Source organism: Megalops cyprinoides, chromosome 14, assembly GCF_013368585.1.
Source record: "Megalops cyprinoides isolate fMegCyp1 chromosome 14, fMegCyp1.pri, whole genome shotgun sequence".
Taxonomy (NCBI): Eukaryota; Metazoa; Chordata; class Actinopteri; order Elopiformes; family Megalopidae; genus Megalops; species Megalops cyprinoides.
In genome coordinates, this window is record NC_050596.1 from 26,640,589 (window position 1) to 26,651,246 (window position 10,658).

The window sequence follows — 10,658 nt, forward strand, 5'->3', positions numbered from 1 at the left end:
ACGAGCAATGACAGATTGGATTTTTCCATTTCCTAAATGATTACACTTTTTATATTTTAAATTTATCACTGACTAGATATTTACAATGTGACAGACAAACTGCAGGAAATGCGGTGCCAGAACATGAAAACAGCAATCTCCCGCTTTGTGTTGGTCCTGGCGGGTGATCGTTCAACGATAACACTGCCAGGGAGAGCAGGTGCGCAAGCTGCCGTGGAAATGAAAAAAACCCGTCTCTCCCATCCTCCGCCAGGTGACAGGGCCCGCCAAGCCCGGGACGGAGTCAGAGCTGAGCGGGCCAGAGAATCCGGCAACCGCGCGGAGCCAGGGAGGATGGGCGGCGGGGGAGCACTCTCTCCACCCCCCTCCCCAGTCCAGGTGTTCAGCATGGAAGAGAGAGTGCTGGGTTTATCCATGACTGAGAGGGGCTGTCCCGGGAGATGCCGGCGGTGGGGAGTGGGGGGGCAGAGAGCCGGGGCGTCTGGAGCCCCCCCACGCAATTACATAAAGCCCTTTTTAATGAGGAGCGGGTTTATTAAGTCAGTGCAGGGACTTGCTGGTGGAATCTGCTAGCATTTGCTCTCTGATTAGAGAAACTAAACAGTCTCTTTTGCTGGAGATTAATGGGGAACGGGGTGGGGGGAGGGGAGGGGAGGGTGGGGTGTGGAGTGAGCGAACAGCGCAGAACAGCACCTCTCCTGTGGACGCCATCTCGCAGCGCAGAACAGGATCCGCGTCTCTCAGCCGGGGCCAGGAGAACATGGGGGCCTGCAGGGAGACAGAGAGGCACAGGATTACGGCCCCTGACAGAGAGAGAGAGACGGTGGGGGGGACAGTTTGGGCACAGAGACACGGCGTAGCTTGCTGTTGTAAACACACCGGTTGTTGACTGAGCCGGGAGAACACTGATAAAACATCGATAGCGCCGGCACGGGGTTCAATAAGTCACGAAGCACGCTCCGTGCCTGGCGTTAAACGAGAGCGCCCGAGCGCGGCGCACACCTCACCTGCCTGGGGAGAGCCGGGCCGCCCGAGCGGTTGCCTGTGACAACGCTGCCACCTAGAGGCGGCGGGGCGTACCCGCGGCGCCGACTCCCAAACGGCTGCTCCCGGGGAATACACTGATGATCCGCGATGCAAATTCCTCCCCACGTGTCGTGTTTCTGTTTGTGGGGGGGGGACCCTCAGGGGACTTCACCACTCTCTTAATCACTGAGGTTTTGCTAAACTCAGTGGCTGTGTTTCCGCTGGGTCTGCTACCCCCGCTTCGGCGCTGCCGGTGGCCGCGGTTCTGGAACACAGACGGGGGGGGCGTCCGTCTCGCGTCAGGAGCGCACGGTGGTTGAGGGTGCTGATGGACCCGCCCGTGTGGTGGCAGCACGGGTCCTTATCTCTCCAATTAAACCCAGACAGCTCCCATTACCCCGTTCAGGGAGACAGGGGGGCAGATTATCACGCCGCGCCTCTCCCGCGGATCCAGACACTTCAGCAGTGGAGAGGCTGAGACTCAGACGCGGGGGAGAACGCATCCTTGAAGCCAGCTAATCAGGGCTGGATAAAGCAGGCTCACACTTGCATTTTAATACCGCCGTCCAGTGGGGATACATAATGCTAGTCCACAGCGCTCCTGAAAGACACCTTTTAGTTTAGTCACACGAGAACATAACTAACTCGGGGAAAGTATCTGGTTTGACACCCAAAGATTTCATATATCTACGTATACAGCTGTCTGCGAGTGCTGTGTGCTCAGGATAACCAACTTAATATTTTTCCTGGGGTTGATTTTCAAATCCTTTTTCATTAAGACTTTTCCTCTGCATTTGGCTTTTGTCCTAGTTCAACAGATATGTTCGATGTTAGCATTTTAGCGCTCTCACGTTGTGGGGCTTTTTTTTTTGCTTCTGGTAGGTCTGAACTTCCAATGCAGAAAGACAATGAAGGATGAATGTAGGAGCAAAATGCTGAGAGATTCACTATCCATACAGTGATGTATAAAAGTTTGCCTTTCTAAATCGTGTGCTCCTTTAACAGAAGTCAGAAACATTACATACAGGGAAAAATAGCCACAACATTTTTCTGCTTACCACAAGAAAAGCCCACTGGAGGGGAAGTGACCATGGTCACTGTGGTCACTGTGGTATCATTAACCATTCATATGGGTTATTAATCACATTACATGGTCATTGTGAAACTACATTTGACGTAAATGTGGACAATAATATCACCTGTAACAGGAAAGCTGGGACACAAACCATTGTGATGGAATTCCGAATGTGATATTCAAATTTTAACATATCACAGATCAGTGAGTACAAAATATGTACATTATTGAGTTATTATTATTATTATTACATTATTGGCTTTTTTTTACCAGACACTCTTAACCAGAGTGACTTACGCACAGTACGTGACAGGTTTACATATTACCCATTTATACAGGTGGATATTTAATGAGGCAGTTCTGGGCACAACAGCAGTGCCCCTGCAGGGAAACGAACCTGCAACCTGTGGGTTGCAAGCCTGTAATAGTTAATATGGCGGAATATGTCCGACCGTTTCCGCGGAGACCCGTCCAGAGAGGTCTCTGGGTCCAGCTTCAGCTGCATTACCGTGACGCTCGGACAACGAGAGTTAATTACTCAGTGGGGACTTGTTAGCGGGAGAAGCGCACACTTGCTGCTGCGTTCGTATGGCTCGGGGTGGGGAGGGGAGGGGGGGGGGGGGGGGTTGATCACACACACCGGAGTTCTGAAGCCGAGCTGTCTGTACCGCCAGCCGCCAGGAGATGGACCGCCTCAGAGTGGAGGCACTGGCGAGGCTGTGTAATTTATTCATGCGTTTCTATCTGTTTACAGCCTGAGCGTCCCGCCGAGACGCCGGCATATGTTAACACGCGGATCATTTACAGTGTCTACTGAACGCTTATGCAAGGCCAAGGGGAGGAGGGGTGGTGGGGGGGTGGGGGGTTCGACGGGGCTACAGTGTGTGCGGTCCGGCTAGCAGCACTGACCTCAACACAATGGACCTTCTTCTGGACACAGAAAGGGGAGGTGCCCCTCATCAAAGACACAGAGAGAGAGAGAGAGAGAGAGAGAGAGAGAGAGAGTTTTGAAAGACGTGTGATCAAATTTGTTTGTGGCTCTCAAGTTGAAAGTTAGCGAATGGGAGAGGATTAGACGGAATGCAAAATGCGCCAACAGTGTGTGCGTGCCTGTGCGGGTGCTAATGTTAACGCCCGCGTGAACACGCGAGAACACATGTGTGCTGGGCGAGTAGGAGTGTGTGAACACCTGTATCCCTGTGTGTGTCGGATGGTCCCTAGGGGGGCCAACGTTCTTACCAGGTAGTCCTGGGAAACTGGCAGAAGCCTTCTCAGAGTCCTGTTCTCGGTATTCACAAGCGCACTTAACATTCACCTCCACGGCAGAATGGATATTGAAAAGTTTCGGAGTGGAGGGAGACAGGGATTATACCTGTGCGATTGCCTCCCCATACCCGCTATTGTGCCGCAACGCTTCGGTAATTACACAGGAAATTACTTTGGGAGAAATTGCATTGTTGGAGTGTTTCGGTGTGCTTACGCTCCAGAAGCAGAGACAGAAAAAAGCTGGCTGTAATCACATCCCTAACCCAGCGCAAACGTGACGGCTCCGCCAGGTAATTAGTCACACCAGCGCACGCGTGTGCATAATGACTATCTATATCCCTTATCATTAAGGCTTTCCATTGCATTTCTATTGTTACATATATAGCTCTATTCACAGGGAGGGCTGTAATCGTCCCACCGGTATTTACAGGTTGAACCTGCACCCGCTCGTTCAGCGGGGCTGCAAATCACCCGGATCAGAAGCAGAGATGATAGAGGATGAGGGGTTGCTGGGATGTGCGACTCGGAGAGCTGAATGCGGAAAGCTTTATATTCACACCATCACCCGCTGGTTCTCTCTGTTCAGCACCACACGCCCACTAACAGAGAGTGGCGGAAGGCGTGGAAGGAAGCCTGTATTGCTTATCTCGCACAGTGGTGGAATGAACTCCCCGCGGAGGTTAGGACAGTGGAATCACTGGCCATCTTCCGACTGCATCACAGTTCTACCTCAACCCCCACCCCCTCGGTTCTACTTCAATCCTCACCCCCCAACACCTGCTGCTTGTATTACTTGCTGTTTAATTTACGTGTAGTATAGCAATGGCTTTTGGATTTTTTGTTCTAGTGACTGATGTATCGTAGTGACCTTGGCTTCTGTTGCCTAGACAGATTGCACAAGGTAATTTGTGGTAAGGCTCAAATAGGGTTATGCTCACACTTGCTGGCCAGGGAGTGTTGGTAGCCTAGTCTAACACTGCTGCTCATTTAACTTGAATAGATACATTAATAGTCTATTGAACTGGAAGTCGCTCTGGATAACAGGCTCTGGATGCAAGTCATGTAATATGCAATTCATGTCTCGACCCCCTGTGGTTGGGAGGGAAGATGTGACGACGTGTCACTCAAGCTGTCCCTTACTGTGTCCCTCGTTCTGTACTGACTCCCCTACTGATATGCAACATTGTGGTGAAATTTCTCTACCAATGTGACGTGGCCTCACATTCAAAGCCTAGGTTATGCTGAGAGACTGTTATGCGTTGCTTCATGTCTATCCATTTCACACCTAGTATATGGGGTTGCAAAACTCTTCCCTGTGGACACGTATGGTTGGTTGAAGCTGGTACTGCAGATATGGGGCAATCCTAATGCTATTGCTACATGATTAGCATCTTAAATGAGGGTGTTATGACTGCTACCCAAACATCAGGATTTTAGCGGCGTGGTTAAGGTTTGATGCCGGAGGACCGATGCTATGGACGGCTGCCTGCTCTCTAACCTTGATGCCCACATAGTCGACAGGGATGAAGGGGTTCTCCAGGGAGGGCAGGCGTGATTCATCCAGCCGCTCCCCCACCATCACCTTGGTGGCCACGTTGATGAAGTCAACGCCGATCGTCTTGGAGACAAAGGGGAAGGAGCGGGAGGCGCGGAGGTTGCACTCAATCACCTGAGGGAAGGAGATGTACACAGGTGTACGCAAGCTGCATGTCTCAGGACCTTGCCTCATGATATCCAAAGGATCATGTAACACAACCAGGACCTGTTATACAGTAGATCACAGATATGCCGATGTCATTGCAGACATTGGTCATGTCATACAGTGGTGCCCGGATCATTTTATTCAGACAAGACCACTTTTAAATGGGGCTGCTAAGTCAGAGACTGGGCTGCCACATATCAGCCTGTTTTCTTGTCTGTCTCCCACCAGACTGTGTGCATATCCATTCCTCATTTCTAAAATGATAATTAATTTAATAAATTAATAATTAATATTCTAAATGAAATTCTAAACAGTCTATTCTACACATTCAAATCAATTAATAATTAGAATATCTAAACTAAAATATTTTTCCAGCACTACTTGTTATGAGGACAGGCACTCATCTTGGGTTCATGTGCAGGAGCTCTGTGCACTTATATACAATGCAAAGGACACCATATATATCGTACCATGACGTCATTTCCTTTCACCAGGAATTGCGTGTTGAATGGCCCTGAAATTTCAAACGCCTTTGCAATCTTCCGGGTGGCAGTCTTCACCTGAAAGTCATAATTACAAAATTATTGTATCATAAAGCGAAGTACAGTTTCTGCGGTGTGTGAAATGTCAGTGTGTTTACAGAAGGTTTCTCAGGTGTGTGCGCTGCAGGGCTTTGATGATGGCATGAACAAAAAGGAGCTGCAGGCCTGCAGCTTTCGGCCCTTTCTGAATTTACCATACCCAGGTCCCTCCACCACTCCAGCACGCACACATCAGAAATATATTATCACCTGGTGCCCATGCTGGCTTCTTATCTTATGAGGGCATTTCTGGGTTTTTGATTCAGTGCAGCCTGACCTTCTCCAGTGCCCCTTGGCTGATGGTCTGGGTGGGCAGCATGAGGGTGGCATCACCCGAGTGGACCCCAGCATCCTCCACATGCTCAGTGATGGCATGGACCAGCACCTGACGGCAATGCACAAATACCCAAACAAAACACTACAATTACAAAAAAAAAAAACAGCAGAAATAGCTACACAGGGTGCAGGAAAACATAGGTAAAGCAAGTACCTTCCCTGACAGTTGGGGGGTGGGGGGTGGAGCTCCCTTCTGCTCTCAATAACTGACTCCAAACCAAATCAAACCAGCCAAAAAACTTGGTTACATAACTATGAAGGGTCCAACAGAAGAGTTAGTCAAAATCTATTCCTTGGTCAAGAAAGATATGAATTGTGTCTGATTACGCAGTAAACTGATTTCAATACATTGAACATACTTTACCTTCAGATGATAATAATTCCTCATTTGTATGCATTCTTTTAAAATTTCAGGTGTAATTCCTAATCTTGGGTCCCAATAATAACAATTAATCATTTGCATGCATTAGAGGAATACTATATCGGTGTCCCCCAAGCCAAGATAGTCATATTCACTATAGCATGGACCTTTTTTGTTGTTCTTTGCTTGAGATTTTTTTTTTTTTTTTTTTTTACAAGAAAAGACTTCAGATCCAGACAGTTCCTTGTGTTCATTCCACCTCAGACTGGACCAATCGAAGTCTGTCTGTGTGGCTAAGCAAAGGAAACCTGGATTGCAGTTTTTATCAAGTGTGCTACGCACCCTTCACTTTGACCCAGCGAGCATAAAGCCGGTAAATAATTCAAAGTTGCACGGGAGGGAAATTACATTTTGAACACACGATGTAACTGAACCAACAGCTCCTTCTTCGCCCCGCAGAACTGTGCCCGACAGACAGAGCAGAACCGGGAGAGAACGGAAGGAGAGTTTCTCCTTGTCACAGAGCTACCTCCCTCCCCCTCTGGACGCATTCCAGCACCCGGATAAAGGATTAATTCGATAATGATGATCCATTTGGGCGGAAATCATGAATGAAAGGATCGGCATATAAATTACAAGGATGTTTTCCTAATAGTAAATAAATTAAAGGACACATTCTCCCAGGTAATAAAGGGACAATTAATTCCAACGGCACTAAATACCGAGAGCGTTTTTTTCTCTCTCCCCCCCCCCCCCTCGCCTCCCTTTGAAATACCAACCCCTCCGGCCCTGGGGGAGAGGAGCGGAATTTCATGAACTGCAATGTCATTAACGCCTTTAAACACTCGATAACCGTATCGTTCATTAGCACACTTCAGACGAAGGCTGTGATTAATATGGAGCAGGCGCACAAAGTGTTCCCTGATCTCTCACACTGGCTGGCATGAATAATACATTCTGTTTGGCATTCTGCTTAATGCCCGCAATGGAAGCCAGGGCAGGGGAAGAAGAGGAGCCGGCGTGCGTGTGTTAGACACTGTGAAAATGTCCTGTCTTTGTCTTAATTCTCTTTCACCGCGAATTAAACTTCCTGGGCATCACCTCAGTGATGCAAGCCATCGCTGCTCTGAGGCTCCTCCAAGCTCCTGCAAGCCCAAAGGGTGGTCAAATGCAGGCAGACGCAAAGTACTTTGCTATCCAATCACAAGAGAGGCAATGCGGTCATGCAGTCAATATGCATGAGACAAAATGTTTTAATTTCGAATTTCGCAAAATCAGGAAATGATGAAATGTTTTGTGGCCCTGCAAACATACCCAAAAATGAAATTACTGTGGGACTCAGATTAAAACTGGCTAGAAAGTAATTTTTTTCTTCAAAAATATCATGTCAGTGGAATTTCTTCTTTGCTTTACTCATTCTGTCCATTAGTCCTCATCAGTGCTATACAAAATAAATAAATATTTGATTGCACTGATCCAATTTCCCTATTGGTTAGACTCTGTTCTGGTTGTGACCAATATAATACAAGTAAATGTCTTTTTGCACATTGGCAAACATAAGTATTGTAACTTTTCCTTTGCATATCACCAAGACCTAACTGAAGGTATTGACAATGGAAATGTTTGCCATCTCCGTTTTGAGTAGTGAGAAGTCATACACCAGCAACTAAACTGTACTGAATAATGTTATCTGTCTATGAATTACATGTCTAAAAAGCCATCTTATTAGCAAGCTCATTCACTGCCTAGCAAATTAATCCAGCAGCACCATTGAGATAATCTTAAGAAAATTACTGTATCATTACAAGCTAGGTACTACTTTCATTGGCAGTTTCATGGTATCAATACAACTTTTCCATTTTAGTCTCTCTTTTTGCTTCATGTAGACTCTAGCTAAGTATAGTAAGGCCAGTTAAGGACACCTTTTATGAAAGCGATACGGCACTCAAACCCCATCGTAAATCATGCATACTGGCTCAGCTAGAGGCCTAATATCTGAAGAAAGGAAAGAAAAAGTTCAATCATGTTATATTTTTGTTTTGTTATCAGAATTATTTCTTGGGGCAATATTATTTCAAAATAATTAATAGTATCGCATCTAGCCATCAATGTGCAAATAAACAGGCAAAACAACACGGCATCCCTGGCATGTATTATGAATACTGTAAAAGGTATACATAGACTGTAGACTTAAGGTTACAGACAGGGTACTGTTAATTATCACCCAGTGTACCCTTTACAGCACCAGCACTGGGAATAATATTCATAGTTTTTCCACTTCAACTACTAATAATAATAACCACAGTCTGGCTTCTTTGCGCTCAGCTAGTCAGTATACAACTATCGGGCGCTGCTAATTGGAGTCTACTGTGGGGGTTACTGCTTCTGTGTTTTAAAGGAGCCTTTTGAAAAAGTTGTACTTGCAAAGTAGCATCTGACAGGGTGAAAGAGAAACACAGCAATTGCTGGACTCCTGCAGCTCAACTCAGAGCCGTGCCTGCAATGGAACTGCCACGCAAAGCCACACTGCAGCCGGCGGACAGGGCAGGACATTATGGGGTAGCTCAGGGTCAAGGGTCAGGAGTCAGCTGCAGCTTGACTGTAATGTGGTCAGAAGTGAGACGGACATATCTTATTCTATTCATTTTTTTTTTATAAGATTTTGTTTTCCTCTTTTCCGACTTGGTGTCCCCTTTACAAGTGATGGCCTTAGAGGGGTGTCTGAATACATTACATTAAAACCTTTTTTTTTAAATATTATTCAAAGGAAAAAAATGTTTGTTGTTGGTTTTTAGTACTTTGAGTCTGAGACTTACATAACCAAAGAAAGTTTTCCCAACTGAAAATGAGGTCAGAATGAGTTATATGCTACAATCTAATCACACTGAATGAAAAGCATTCAGCAAAAATGATCCATTTTTACAGTTTATTACTACCCCATGGAATCTTTTTTTTTTAACTTCAATATTGTCATCTGAACAAAGGGGTCAAACTCATGGTAATTTTAACATTCAGAAAATTGTTATATAATTTATATAATTTAATAATTTATATAAGAGCCATGGCAATTGTCAATAGCTGTTTTGACAACATTGGAATAGGTTTGGAAAAGCAAGCCTGGAGCAGTTCCACGTTCAAACCCAGAGCTATCTGAGGGGAAGAAAAAGCGCCCCCCCCCCCCCCCCGCTGGCTCACCTTGCCTGCCTTGGCCACAGCATCCACCTCCACCTCTCTGGCCCCGCAGATGAACTTGGTGATGACCACCGGGTGCTCCTGAAAGGAAAAAAAACTGAGCATAAGAGGGGGTTTCGGGGGGACCTCTTAACCTCTGGTGGCTCAGATCGCAACCTTCAAGCTTTCAGCAACTCTCTGGTTGGAACCCCAGCTCATTTCTTTCTCTGCCACACTGTTCAGCGGTGAGAGCACTATGCTGCAGCCTGACCTCAGGGTGCTGGGGAATGACGGGGGGCAGTGGGTGGGTAGCTGGGTAGCTGGGTAGGTGGGTAGGTAGGTAGGGGGTATGAAGCTGACTGTCCATCCATCCATCCTTGAGCAGAACACAACTGATGTGTGAGCCAGCAAGAAATAGGTGAATAAAATCAGGACCAGCACAGTTGTTAGTACTATGTGTGCACCAGATATGCTGACATATACAGGCATGACATATATAGGACATTAGTGCCTCAAATGTTCAGAGGTTGATTGAGTAAATCGCTGCGAAGCTTATGATGTAAAGTGTGTTGCCAGGCAGTCTGTTCACTAGATAGCAACCAATGAGCTAACCGTGTTGCTCAGTAGCAACAGTGTTCTTCCACGCGTAGTTATTACCACACCAAATGTGCTGATGTTATGCCAAAATGTTCCCTATGCCTGTAATGTTATCTCTAATTACTGTAATTTATCACATTTCTGTATCTGGCTAATGTAAGCCTTTTATTATTGCTGAACTGAGCTTTAAAGTTTGTGTTAAAGATAGCATGTCTTTCATTGATATGCTTGTTTCAGTCTTTCTTGCAAGAAATTGACATAGTGGCTTCTTTACAACTTAATGAGTACCTTCTCGAAACAAAGCCCGAAACAAACATTCTGTGGGGCTAGCATATAAGCTGTACATAGAAAACATACATCAGAATGGAAAAGGGACGACAATGTAGCCTCGCTTACCAGCCATGTGTCAGATCTCATAACACAGTATATCTGGTAATAACCAAGTTCCACACCGAAACAATCTATACGCAAAGGCACAGCGACAAAAAAGAGTGATTCAGCATGTTTTGAGTTAAAACCCAAGGCTTGTTTGACTGTATTATG

At 46.4% G+C, this 10,658-nt stretch overlaps 1 protein-coding gene across 1 annotated transcript in view; it reads right to left on the minus strand.

The window, feature by feature from the left end:
• The window catches only part of cps1 (carbamoyl-phosphate synthase 1, mitochondrial), a 53,601-nt gene that overhangs the window by 7,440 nt on the left and 35,503 nt on the right, over window positions 1–10,658 (minus strand). Inside the window, exons 29-33 of the mRNA XM_036545161.1 lie at window positions 9,543–9,620; window positions 5,928–6,035; window positions 5,540–5,629; window positions 4,866–5,036; window positions 694–768 (exon numbers count right to left, since the gene is read on the minus strand). Of these exons, the coding sequence (XP_036401054.1) occupies window positions 694–768; window positions 4,866–5,036; window positions 5,540–5,629; window positions 5,928–6,035; window positions 9,543–9,620 (522 nt within the window). The remainder of the gene's footprint in view (window positions 1–693; window positions 769–4,865; window positions 5,037–5,539; window positions 5,630–5,927; window positions 6,036–9,542; window positions 9,621–10,658) is intronic.